This window comes from Phacochoerus africanus, chromosome 8 (assembly GCF_016906955.1).
Source record: "Phacochoerus africanus isolate WHEZ1 chromosome 8, ROS_Pafr_v1, whole genome shotgun sequence".
In the NCBI taxonomy this organism is placed as follows: domain Eukaryota; kingdom Metazoa; phylum Chordata; class Mammalia; order Artiodactyla; family Suidae; genus Phacochoerus; species Phacochoerus africanus.
The window spans coordinates 57,454,596-57,468,701 of record NC_062551.1 but is presented as its reverse complement, the minus strand read 5'-3'; the positions used below and the strand labels follow the sequence as shown (position 1 = coordinate 57,468,701).

Genomic DNA, 14,106 nt, shown 5'->3' with positions numbered 1-14,106 from the left:
ACATTGGAGTTCCCATTGTGGCTCAGTGGGTTAAGGATCTGGTGTTGCCATAAACGGCTGCGTGTAGGTCATGGAGGCAACTCAGATCTAGGGTTGCTGTGGCTGTGGCATAGGCCGGCACCTGCAACTCTGATGCATCCCCTAAGCCCAGGAACGTCCACATGCCACACGTGCACCCCTAAAAAAAATTGAAAAATTACATGCATACTATTAGTCTATTTCTATTTGGATCGGCATTTATTTATTTTGGAACGTCCATATGCCACAGCTGTGGCCATGAAAAGAAAAAAATTAGATGTAAAAATCGCAAGCATACTATTAATATATGTGATTTGCTCCTGTCCATCTTTTTAGTTTGGGTTGCTTTTTGTTCTCCCAGTATTGACACTCAGAGTCTAACTGGGCTTGTGACTCAAATTGCCCTTCTCACTCAGCGATTTATGAACAAACAACCATTGGGAACATACATACATTTTACATGTTAATAAGCTTAAGAGGTTTTGCAGGATCCAAACAAAGCCGAGCTCTGATATTCTGCAGGCACGGCGCATCAGAATGCAGGGGCTCATGGCTGGCAAAAGTGCAGTGATCAGGGTAATGCTGTCTACGTGTCACGGACTGGGATTCTCTTCAATGGGCCAACAAAGGTGAACAAGGAGAGAAGGGACATACACTGGTGCCCACCAGGACAGGGATGCTTTGGGTGACTCTGGTCCCAGGGGAGAGTTGGGGGACTAGGTAGTTCCTATGCAGGTGTTGGGCCCTCCACTTGTGCCTGTGCAGGATGAACACCGTGGAGTCACTGGACCAGATCTTGGGCATCATACAGAAACCATCAGGGATCAATACCCACACTGCTTAGACTTGACCTGAGGTTGTCTTATGAAGACTAGCATAGAGGTGGCCACAATGGTTTCTTTGTCATAATGTCGTGTTCTTTTTGCCAGTTACGTACACTGGAACGATGATATGCAGCATCATGTACAGAGGCCAGCGGAGGATACCAGAGGCGCTCGTGCACTTGGGACCTATTACTTTAGCCTCTGTACAGCAAGGGAAACAACACATAGCCTGAGACTGTAACAAAAGCAATGGGAGAAAATATTGATGATCCTTAGAGAAGGAGTTATCCCAGATGTGCAAGAAACATACACAACTCCACTGCAAAAATGAAACAAAATAACACGCCAAAACTAACAAACTGATTCTTTAAATGACCAAAGGCCTGAAGAGCTATTTCTCCAAGGAAGACATGCAATTGGACAACAGCTAGAGGGAAAAGGGCTCAACATCACAGATCATCGGGTAAAAGCCAACCCAAGCCACAGTGAGAAATAACCTCACACAGGTGAGGATTGCTACTCTCAAAAGAAAAAAAAAAAGATGCATGTTGATGAGATGGTGGAAAAAGAATCCTTTTACACTGATGGTGTACACATTATTGCAAAAAAAAATGTAAAGCACCTTCTGAGCCTTCAGTTAGATGGAAGAGTACCATCAAAGATTACTGATCACAGATGCTAACAACTACAGTAATAACATTTTTATTTTGGTCTTTTTGCCTTTTCTAGGGCTGCTTCCATGGCATACGGAGGTAGCCAGGCTAGGAGTCTGATCAGAGCTGTAGCTAATGCCCCTCGCCACAGACAGAGCAACGCAGGATCCAAGCCAGGTCTGCGACATACACCACAGCTCACAGCAACACCAGATCCTTAACCCACTGAGCGAGGCCAGGGAGATCGAACCCACAACCTCATACTTCCTAGTCGGATTCATCAACCCCTGAGTCATGACGGGAACTCCCAATAAACATGTTTTAAGTATGAGGAAAACTGCCAAGGAGTGACACAGAGACTCAAAGTGAGTAAAAAACTGCCCTCAGACACTTCATCAAGGCCAGGTTGCCACACTCCTTCGATTTGTAAAAAACCTGCAATATCTGTGATGCACAGTAAAAGGAAGCACCATAAAACAAGGTATGCAAGCTCTGCCTTCTGATGGTTGCTAAGAGCCACCTTTGTCCATGCTTTTGCTTTTCAAAGCCAGCAAAAAAGCATCAAGTGCCTTCACGCCCTGATACCATCCCCAACACAAGGGCGCCTACCTCTGCTGGGGCACATACTCCCGGAGTCAGCCATGCTCAGTGCTGCAGGCAGACAAAAAACGCCAGCACCTCTCTCCCTCTCAGCAGTGGAACCCCCTTCACTGGCACCTCAAACCACTGCTCTGGGTCACTGCACCTTCCCCAAAATCACCCCAAGGAGTCTCCACTCTAGCATAGGGGGTTAAGGACCTGCCATGGCTACAGCTGTGGCAGACATCCCAGATGCAGCTCCAATTGGATTCCTGGACCAGAACCTCAATACACCATTGGTGTGGCCAAAGAAGACCCACAAAAAAACTTAAAACCACCCCAAACCACTACTTCCCATCTTCCTGGATGAGTTCCTGGGACGGTTTCTAAAACCCCATGACTGTCTGGGCACTTCCATGTTCTCCTGCCCAAAAGGGAGCACAGGACTGCGACCCGAAGCATCCTTCAAAGGGGCTGAGGGTCAAAGCAGCTGTACGGGCTTTCTCCCACCTGTCCTCTTGCCTGAGATCCAACACCCGCTCCCTCAGCTTCCTCATCATCCGAGCGCAGGAAGCAACACGTTTGGGTCACGGTGCCTCCCCCTGCTTTGGGCTTTGGCCACGGACCTTCAGGACACCAAAGTGACCCTGGGCCCTTCCAGCCTTGACCACCTCCTGTTCCGAAGGGACAGGGCTCACAGTCCTGAGTCCCAATTTGAGGGGCCCTCCCTCTGCCCTATACCACCCCCCAAACCCTCTGTCTCCTTGAAGTAAGCAAGGAACACTGACTTCTCCGATGGGCAAGAAATGGTAAAACTGCCCGACTGGAACATGCTATCCCAATGCTTTTAGGACTGAAAACCATGTTTCAATGTCTGCCTTTCTATGGGAACTCTGCCCTTTGGACCTTCCATCCTGATGGGGGATGGAAGGAAAGATCCTTATTCATAAAGTGAAATTTGCTAGAAATTTGCCGCCTCACCTAGACTTCCAAACTAACTGAAAATGTGTTGGGCAAAAATGGCCAGCGAGCTCTACACAGGTAGAAAGTACAGTCCAAAAACACGACGGCATCAAGTTCCAACTGCTCCCTCCTATTTTTTATTTTCTGGCCTTTTTAGGGCCAAACCCAAGGTCCATGGAAGCTCCCAGGCGAGGGATCCAAGCGGAGTTGCAGCTGCTGACCTACATCACAGCCACAGCAAGGTGGGATCTGACCTGCATCTGCGACATGAACCACAGCTCACTCAAACACCCCATCCCTAAACCACTGAGAGGGGCCATGAATCAAACCGAGTCCTCATGCATACTAGTGGGGTTCATGACCCCTGAGCCACGATGGCAACGCCCGCCTTGGCAGGCTTGGAAAATACGTCCAGGGCACTTTGTTTGCTTCCATTTCGCGACACATGACCTAAAGGAAGGCACACATCCGTGGCCTCAAGAGTAAGAAAAAAAATCTCATTTTTTTCATAGAAACCCTTGCAAGGGAGCAAACTCTACAAGGAGACACATGAAATTCCCTGCCAGGGCTTCCCGTGACAGCTCAGTGTTTACTGCTGCTTCCATGTGACGCCCAGCCTGCCTCCAGGGATCAAGGGGAAAGAGCCTTCCGCAACACAGCAATGGTTCCTTGGCACATCATACCTGCAAACTTTCAGCTGTTCTTTTATAATGAGCAACGGGGGAAAAAAGGGCTTTCCCAAATAGTCCCCATTCCCCAAGCCTGTCTCCCATCATGGCAGCTCCAGGTGAAAAGATAATTGCAATCCAGAGGGGAGGGGAGGGGAGGTCACAGACCACAATCCATATCTAGGGGCCTGGCTGTCTCCCTCCCTGTCACAGCAGCAGGGGCTTGTGACCAGCACACTGAGCCCACCGTCCAGGCAACCAGGGGAAGTCAAGTAAGTACTTGCTATTTCAGTCTGAGGGCAGAATCTGCAAGAAACGAGGGGTGTCGGGTGTCTGCATATGTGATTAGACAGGAGAAAGTGATTCTTCTGGCTGGAAGGAAGCCGGTGCCAAAGCAACACAAAAGGAGGACGAATTCTGGGGACTGAGCTGAGCTGTCAGAGAGATGACGATGCTAGACCAGACTTCAGTTCCAATGCCTCCTAATGTCACCGAGTGTACTCCTTAGCAGCAGTGACTGTCACGCTTTCATCCAAATGATTAAGCATTTAATCCAAGAGATGCTGAATACACTCACTGGAGTTCAGAAATAGCTCTAGAGTCGGGTTACCTTACAGAAATCATAGAGGACTTTTTCAGAGTCACTATAGGTGTGGCACTAGCACTTCCATCATTAGTAAAAACGAGAATAAATCCACAGAAGTGATCTAATTTCTTATAGAAACAGTGCATCCATTTGGCAATGGCTGAAAGAGATGTTCTCTAACTCTGGGTTTTATGAAATGCTTAATAGAGAAATTGTTCCCTACTGAAAACATCCATGGTCGGCTCATTTGATCAGACCATTTTCCATCCAGCTGGGGATGGGATATTTATGGAAAGGTCACTTCAGGCATGCTTTGCAGAGAGCAGCCGTCAGGCACAAAAGGGATCTAGTCTCAGATTTTAAAATATTCTCATAGGTTTAAGCTCTACAATTTCATTTGATGAAAAGATAGCGTATCTTAAAATTGTCATTTCTATACTGTATTAATGTTTCAAAAGTCGTGACCTAATGGTTTATACTTGAAACCGTGTTCATAAAGAGAATACATGTTTATTTGAAATTACTACGATTTATTTTCTATGCCACATTTTCACACACTTGGATTTCAAGTATCAGTTCAGGGCATGACATGGTCTTCCATGATGCCTGTGACACATGTCATTCCATCCCTGTCAGAAAAGCAACTCACGTTTCTGGAGCCAACCAATAGAAAAGAATACATTTATATAGGTGTTTTGTGAGAGAGCAGACCTCTGGAATTATTCCAGAATCAGGGAATCCACATTCATTGAGATCCCCAAAATTTTATCCATCACTGACATTGACCTGTACAATAAATATTTAAAGATAAATGGAAACTTGTTACAGAAAATATATTTTAAAATACCAAAGTGAATAGACAAGATATGACAACATGTAAGTGTACATATCTCTGTTATGTAAAAACATAACCATCTTTGTTGAAATATCATTCTGTTTAACGGCACTGATAGTTTACCAATCTCGTAATGTTCTTCTCTCCAACGTTTGCACAAAAAGCTGTCAAAAGTGGACAAATCATTACTGTTATCTGCCTCAGTGTTCATGCTCTTCTTTTCTTTTCTTTCTTTTTTTGTTTTTGTTTTTGTTTTTGTCTTATTTGGTGGGGAGGCACACCCGAGGCATATGGAGGTTCCCAGGCTAGGAGCTGAAGCTGCCGACCTACACCACATCCACAGCAACGTGGGATTCAAGCCCTGTCTGCGACCTACACCACAGCTCACAACAAGACCGCATCCTTAACCCACTGAGTGAGGCCAGGAATCAAACCTAAATCCTCATGGATACAAGTCAGATTTGGTCCTGCTGAGCCAGGAGAGGAACTCCCATAGTGTTTTCTAGAAAAATACGAGTACGGATCCTCCCATAAGTTTAAGAAGAAGTCAGGGTGGAATACATACATGTCTCTCAGACTGACCCGTGTTCTGTAAAGATACTTCCTTGTCATACATTCCACTAACAGACACCTGTTTAAAGGGAAGAAATACAATTATTTTTCAGTGGGAACCCATGACAGTGAAAACCAGCTCATCAGTGACTGGGGATGCAAATTCGCTCCTTATGTTCACAGAGGGAGCAGAAATGTATCCACTGGCACCACCTGCAGCCTGAGTGTCTTTCAGGTCATCAGGATCCGTCCCAGGGACTCCAGGTGGCCAGAGCTTCAGGGAAAAGCTCCCAGGGACATGGGCACCTTCCATATCCTCTGCTGGACCTTGAACATGATTCTAAATATCTTGCTCCCTCTTTACGTGACCAACAACATAAACAAAACTATCAACATGAGGTATGGAGATCACATCTACGGTTATTCTGTAGTGTATAGCAGCGTCACAGAGAAAATCGATGTGCCACTGGTATTATTCTGTGATGGGTTCTTTTGGGTGTGGATGGTCGGGTCCAGGGGTTCCCTGGTTCTTCCCCTGCACAGGCGCAAGCAGCGGGGCCAATACATTCATAGGGAAGATCACTCTGCTAGACCCAAAACACATGGGTTTTGGTAACATGTTTCCTTCCCCTTTAAATATTTCTTGTATAGGTCGATACCAATTAGGGATAAAGTTTGAGGTATCTGAATAAAGGTAGATACCTTGATTTTCATGTAATTCTCAAGGCCGACTCTATGACAAGTTGGAATTTTAAAATGCACTCAAATGAAGACAACCATTTCCAAACTTTACAATTCCTAGACATGAAACAGATTCTGGCAAACCAATGGAAAGCCTGCATCTCTGTTACCTTCTTTTACAGGAGAAAGCTTTGACAATGGTTATCCGTCCAGGAGATATTTTTTCCCAAGAAAAAACATGTATGCTTGAGACACATCACTTGACCATATTTCATCCACTTACACCAAACTTAGGTAACTGTTGGTTACTTCACTTCTAAAATTCGACCTACTTCTATGCTTTTGCTGCCCCTACTAAATGGAAACCATCTAATACCAAAAGAGCATGGTAAAGAGATTAGGAACATGGATGTGTTCATTCTAATTTAATTCTCCATGCCTACACACTTCATTAATTCATAAATCCTGGATTTACTTGTGGCCTCAGTATGAAAAATAAAAATTCATTAAAAAATAAAAAACAAAAATAAATAAAATAAAAATGCACTCGACGCTTTTGGTTGGTTTGGCAAAGGGCAGGTTAAGGTGCTTTTATGACAGGAATGGAGTAACACCTGTCACAGGAGTCGCTGGAGTCCGTGCCACACCCTGCACAAGGACACTTGAAATATCAGTGTGTAATAACGTAACTGGAATAGAACATACATCTAACTGTGTTCGCAGGACAAGGTGTGTTCTATGCACGTTTCTTATATGCTGATCCATAGTTTGTGAAGATCTTTCACTGTTACACATTCAACTCTCAGACACCTGTTGAAAGGGAAGAGCTATATATAACTATTTTTCAGTGGGAACGAATGAAAGGGAAGCCTGTGCCTGAAGAAGGCCAAGGTCCATTGATGGGATCGACAGAGTTCTGCCTCATATCCCCACACAGGATTCTCTGGCTCAGAACAAGAAGCTCATCCCCGGGATGTGACAGAATGGACACCAAGGACTGGGCAATAGGAATGATCTTTTTGTTACAGACCACAGCAGGCCTCCTGGGGAATTGCTCTCTCCTTTACTGTTTTCTCTTCCTTTACCTCACAGGAGGCACCTCCAGGTCCACAGATCTGATTCTCAAGCACATGACTTTGGCCAACCTCTTAGTTCTGCTTTCCAAAGGAATCCCTGAAACACTGGCAGCTTTGGGGTCGAAACACTTCCTCAATGATTTTGGATGCAGACTTCTTTTTTACATTCAGAAAGTGAGCAGGGATGTGTCCATTGGCACCACCTGCATCTTGAGTGTCTTTCAGGTGATCATGATCAGTCCCAGGGACTCCAGGTGGGCACAGCTTCAGGGAAAAGCTCCCAGGTACCTGGGCACCTTCAGTATCCTCTGCTGGGTCTTGAACACGATGCTCAATATTTCGGTCCCTCTTTATACAACTGACAGATTGAACAACACAACCAGTATAAGGCACATAGATCACATCTACTGTTTTTCAGTAGGTTATAGCAGTATGGCAGAGAAAATCTATGTGTCATTGGTTTCATTCCGTGATGGCTTCCGTTTGGGGCTGATGGTCGGCTCCAGTGGTTCCATGGTTCTTATCCTGCACAGGCACAAGCAGCGGGTCCGATACATTCATAGGCACGACCAGTCTGCTAGGCCCTCCCCTGAGACCACAGCTACCCAAAGCATCCTCGTCCTGGTGTGCTGCTTTGTTTCCTTGTGGACACTCTCTTCTGTCTTACACAGCTGTGTGGCCATTTTTAACAATCCCAGTTTCTGGCTGAAGAACACTTCTAAGCTCATTGCTGCCTGTTTCCCTGCTCTAAGTCCCTATATTCTCATGAGCCACGACTCCAGAGTATCTAGGTGCTTCTTTCTTTAGAGTGGAATTCAATCTTACCTAAAACGATCGCTAACATGTAAATCACATGCATATTTACAATGATCAGCTGCTTATCCATTCGTCTCCTTCAATGTATGACACTTGTGAAATTCGTTCACTACCACAGACAGGGACACAAGACAAACTGAGCTTTTGCTCCCAAAGAAACACCACCATCCATAGCAATGACAATACAAGTGTCATGTATTTATTAAGTTCATACATATGCAACTGACTCTATCTCTGCGTGGCTCACGGAGTTCACAGTTTATGCATTCTTTAAGCTATGGTTCCACTCTAAATGCTTCCAGATGATATAAAAGAGCAGGGATTGAGAAGAAAGGTTTTCTGTACCTTCAAAGGAAAAAAATACTCATGAGCCTAAGAGTTGTAATAATAGACAGAAATACTGAGTCTCATAGAAAAACTGTAGATTGTCCTTCTTTGTCCTCAAGAGGTATAAAGCTTATCATGTCTTTGACATGTAAACACAACCCGTATTAACTCAAGTTATGGCAATCAGCAGAACCTAAAACTGAAGGAAAAAAAGAGGCCTCTTGAAACACAAGCTGATAGAAAAACTTTTCTCTTCCAAAGCCTCCTTAAAATTACTTGCCAAGGGCACATACAGATCGCTAAACAGCTTCTTAACAAATGACAAAAGACATGAGCAAGTACACCTAATTTCTTCAAATGATTACTTATAAACTAAGGACTTTAGTCTTGTACCTGATTCATGACTATACTTGTTTCATTTTGTCTTGTTTATTGTCTTTTTAGGGCCACACCCCCGGCACAGGGAGGTTCCCAGGCTAGGGGTCCAATTCGAGCTATAGCCGCCAGTCTACACCACAGACACAGCTCGTGGAATCCAAGCGGCATCTGCCACCTACACCACAGCTCCTGGCAACACCAGATCCTTAACCCACCGAGCAAGCCCAGGGATCCAACCTGCGTCCTCATGGATGCCAGCCAGCTTCCTTAACTGCTGAGCCATGAAGGGAACTCCCGTGACTACCGTTTTAAAATAAAAAACTATGAGATCTCTTTCTGCATCTATCTTTCGGTGTGTTGGCATACAGTTGTTCATAGTAGGTAAGAGTTTTCAGGTAAACCTTTTTCTTTTTTTTTTTTAGGGCCACACCCATGGCATATGGAGGTTCCCAGACTAGGGGTCAAACCCAAGATGGAGCTGCCGGACTACCCCACAGACACAGAAAAGTAGCATCCGAATCTGCGTCTGCACCTACACCACAGCTCACCCGAATGCCGGATCCTTAACCTACTAAGCAAGGCTAGGGATTGAACCTGCATCCTCCCGGATGCCAGTCAGATTCATTAAACACTGAGCCATGACAGGAACTCCTAGGTCATCTTTTCAACACTAATCACTTTATGACACTTCTACTTAAATAGTTTCCTAAATCCTGATGGTAATTGGCACCTTCAGAGTGTTGCTAAGTTAAATTAAATGATGGAAATTCAGGGAATGTCTAGTTCATTTCTACATAAGATCAACTACTCTAACAATAATTACGAAACAAGTCCAAGGATACATACTTCTGACCTCTTATCACAGAGACAAAATATGTCTGGGTCTTTTAGTAAATACGCCCTGTGCCTTCGTAAAAACCTGGCTTATGCAATAGCAGGTGCTTCCAGAAATTATCAAGTGTACTTACAAGCTCTCCAAGTCACAAGGTGCTACCATATTTCACAACTAATTAATTCCTTAAGTTCCCCCCAAAATTAAGGGGAGAAAAGTCATGGTAATAAGATAATGTTTGGGTGTAAGAAAAGGCAGAAGGCATAGAGAGTCTCTGTGAAGAAAAAAAGTGATTTCCTCATAAAGCTGATTATCTAGAGTGGAAAGAGAACAAGAGGCACACTCAAATGCATACAGAATGCTGGAAAAGGTGTAAAAAACTATAGAAAAAAAAAACGTATGTTGGTCAAAACTGACAAAGAGTGAAAGGAATTTCAGTCAATGAGTTTTTAAAGTAAACCGATACAAAATTGAAGTTTGATTTTTCTCCCTGTTAAAATGATAAAGTTCTCTTATTGGTCTGTTCTCAATAAGAGATTGTAAACAATGATTTTCCTTACTTTTTTTTTTCTTTTGGTCTTTTTGCCTTTTCAAGGGCCACTCATGCGGCATATGGAGATTCCCAGGCTAGGGGTCTAATTGGGGCTGTAGCCGCCAGCCTATGCCACAGCCACGGAAACACAGGATCTGAGCCACGTCTGCGACCTACACCACGGCTCATGGCAACGCTGGATCCTTAACCCACTGAGCAAGGCCAGGGATCGAACCCACAACTTCATGGTTCCTAGTCGGATTCATTAACCACTGAGCCACGACCAGAACTCCGATTTTCCTTACTTTTTAGAGTAATATGTCTAGATAAATGGATTAAGAAGATGTGTGTGTATACACACACACACACACACACACACACACAGTGGACTACTGCTCAGCCATGAAAAAGAATGAAATCATTCCATTCAAAGCAATATGGACTTAACTAGAGATTCTCAGACTAAGTGAAGTAAGTCAAAGAGAAAGACAAATACCATATGACATCAGTTCTATGTGGAATCTAACATATGGCACAAATCAGCCTATCTACAGAACAGAAACAGACTCACAGACATAGAGAAATTGTGGTTGCTAAGGGAGACGGGGCGGGCGTGAGATGGACGGGGAGTTTGGGGTTAGTAGATGCAAACTATGACATTCAGAATGGATCCGCAATGAGGTCCTGCTGTCCAGCACAGGGAAGGATCTGCTGTCCAGTCTCCTGGGATAGAACATGATGGAAGACAATATCAGAAAGAGAATGTATGCCATGTAGGACGGGGTCACTTTGCCGTACAGCAGAAATTGGCACGACACTATAAACTTTCTATACCCTGATAACATTAAAAAAAAAAAAAAACTAGAGTCATCTCTCTAAATGAAACAAAGGTTCACTATGGTGTTCTTTATCAGGTCACTGATTACAAAGACCAAAAGAAAGAAAAAGTGTCAATTCAACACTCAAAGAGCGAAGGCATTTTAAAAGCATTTAAGGTTCTGGCTTCACCCTGGAAGTCTTTGTGAGTTTGATTAAATAGATAACTAAGTATTGTCCACAGTGACCTATGATCGCCTTTGACCAAGTGTTTTGAGCCTTTCTGACAGGTTGTGGGGGGTTTTTTTTAAGGGTCACACCTGCGGCATATGGAGGTTCCCAGGCTAGGAGTCCAATCAGAGCTGGAGTCGCCAGCCTACACCACAGCCACAGCAACGTGGGATCCAAGCCATGTCTGCGACCCACACCACAGCTCCCGGCAACACCAGATCCTTAACCTGCTGAGCGAGGCCAGGGATCGAACCTACCTCCTCATGGATGCTAGTCAGATGTGTTTCCACTGAGCCACAATGAGAACTCCTTTTTTTTTTTTCTTTTTTGACATGTTCTTAACACTTCCAAAACAAAATTCTGAATGAAGTCTTATTGACTTGAATGACTTTGGAGTTTTCCAGAGGATCCCTGAATACCTCAAAAGATTTTTTTTCCTTCTCCTTACAAAAGAGATATTAAATTAATCATGTCTCCTCTCAAATAAATGACAACAAACTTTCTCTGGTTCTACTGTATGGGTAAATGTTATTAATATAAATATTCTAGAAATTATATGCAAGTCTCAAAGTTTGAATATGTCCTAACGTTATGAGTCATAATTCTAGTTATGTGTCATAGATAATTAATGAAGGCTCCTTGGCAATCCCATTCTACTAAGTCAAGTCTTTAATAACAGACATTTTAAGTCTTCTATTATTTACAGATTTTTTTTTAAAGGGCCACACCTATGGCATATGGAAGTTCCCAAGCTAGGGGTCAAATCAGAGTTGCAGCTGCTGGCCTACACCACAGCCACACCAATGAAGGATCCAAGCCCCATCTGTGACCCACACTGCAGTTCATGGCAATGTTGGATTCTTAACCCACTGAGCAAGGCCAGGGATTGAACCGGCATCCTCACAGATACTGGTTGTGTTAGTTACCACTGAGCCACAATAGGAACTGCTACAGATGTTTTTATAAGACCTTCCTGCAAATGTCTTTTGTCTCAGAGAAACTCATAGGAAGGAATACAAAAAGTACTCCATGTAAATCAACCATACTTTAGCAAAAAAAAAATTTGAATTTTTAAAGTACTCTAGAATAAAAGTTTCTGAGCACTTTATCATCATACCACAGATAAGTGTAAGAATTTACAGAATGCTAATAAAGAAATTGATGCCTTCACAAAATTCTAACAATAGATCAAGCAGAATGAGAATTTATTACATGGGACTAAACGAATTGAAGAAGATGATTATAATTTTGATGATTTTTTATTTGAGACTGCTGACTTTTTAAATGTTTCACTTCTCCAGATTTAAGAAAATCGTTTTCTCTTTTCTCTTAAGCTAACTATGCCTTAAGCAATTTGGTAAATTACATTCTGTAAGCAGAACTGAAGCATTAAATTTTTCTCCTTACCTGATCCCTTCAGAATTCAGAAACTCTAGGTGAGTATTATTTTTGTTTTGGCAATAAAGTTGCTTGCATTAATTCAAAAAGAATCTGTCCTCTAAATAAAAAGGCACAATGGGAATCTTTGATTACCAAAGGTTTGACTGGACTGTCATCTTTTAGAGAAAACTCCATAGACTCTGATATGACCAGACAGTTTTAAGGAACTAAGATTGACTTTTTAGACCCAATAAACCTCTTTGGAAAAACAACCTGGTACCTTGCTTACTGGCTCCTTGCTTACCAGGTGAGTAGGAAGAGTCACTTCCTGCCAAGCCCAGAAGCTTCCAGCTATTTGGGGGACTTCGGAAAGAAAGGAATTCACTCATATCTATAGGCAGTGCAGACAAAGCCTGGTGGCAAAATATTTGTCTTGGATTCTTAGCCTTGAGTTAACAACTAAAAGTTCATGCTGGAGATTTCTTATAAAAAGTTTCGGGGGAATTCCCTCATGGCTCAGCAGGCTAAGAATCCAGCATTGTCACTGTCGTGGCTCTGGTTACAGCTGTGGTTGTGGGTTCCATCCCTGGCCCAGGAACTTCTGCATGCCTCGAGTGCAGCCAAAAGAAAAAAAAAAAAGTCTATGTGGTCAATCATTCTTCTTGCTATACTGAAGTAAATAACCAGGGCACACTTACTGAATGTAGATTTGGTTTACAAACAAGTAAGTCCTAATTTGGCTACCTTTGGTAAGAATGGCAGTAACCAAAGACAGAAAATTCTGGTTGAGAAAAACTAAAATACACACTTGCGGATACCAGGTTCTAATTCTATGAATTGTCTTTGAGATGTTGTGTTATTAATCTGTAAACTAGACTGGATACTGAATTCTTCTCATTTCCTCCAACACCTAGCTAGGACATGCCAAACAGACATTTGCAACTTTCTTCCATCTTTTTGATTTAAAAATCATTGAGGTGGAGTTCCCGTCGTGGTTCAGTGGTTAATGAATCCGACTAGGAACCATGAGGTTGCGGGTTCATTCCCTGGCCTTGCTCAGTGGGTTAAGGATCTGGCATTGCCGTGAGCTGTGGTGTAGGTCGAAGATGTGGCTCAGATCCTGCATTGCTGTGGCTGTGGTGGAAGCCAGCGGCTACAGCTCCGATTAGACCCCTAGCCTGGGAATCTCCATATGCCGCAGGAGCGGCCCAAGAAATGGCAAAAAAAAAAATAAAAAATAAATAAATTAAATTAAATTAAAATTAAAATCATTGAGAACTAAAACCTCCCTTTTCTTGAAGCCCGGAAAATGAAGCTCGACAGTTAACTTAAAATTCATAGAAAGTGCCAAAACAGTTC

The 14,106-nt window shown here is 43.3% G+C and overlaps 1 protein-coding gene across 1 annotated transcript; it reads left to right on the top strand.

The window, feature by feature from the left end:
• Positions 1 to 5,976: 5,976 nt before the first annotated feature.
• On the top strand, positions 5,977 to 8,242 carry LOC125133258 (vomeronasal type-1 receptor 4-like). The gene is made up of 3 exons (XM_047791372.1): positions 5,977 to 6,147; positions 6,542 to 6,653; positions 7,452 to 8,242. Exons 1-3 carry the CDS (start codon positions 5,977 to 5,979, stop codon positions 8,240 to 8,242), a joined length of 1,074 nt encoding a protein of 357 aa, XP_047647328.1.
• Positions 8,243 to 14,106: the final 5,864 nt, after the last annotated feature.

Excerpts from the sequence above, each read along its gene's own strand:
- LOC125133258 (XM_047791372.1), top strand. The coding sequence starts at position 5,977 with ATGGGCACCTTCCATATCCTCTGCTGGACCTTGAACATGATTCTAAAT. Across the intron at positions 6,148-6,541 it reads AGAAAATCGATGTGCCACTG|GAGAAAGCTTTGACAATGGT; the intron begins GTATTATTCTGT and ends CTTCTTTTACAG. Across the intron at positions 6,654-7,451 it reads TCCACTTACACCAAACTTAG|GAGGCACCTCCAGGTCCACA; the intron begins GTAACTGTTGGT and ends TTTACCTCACAG.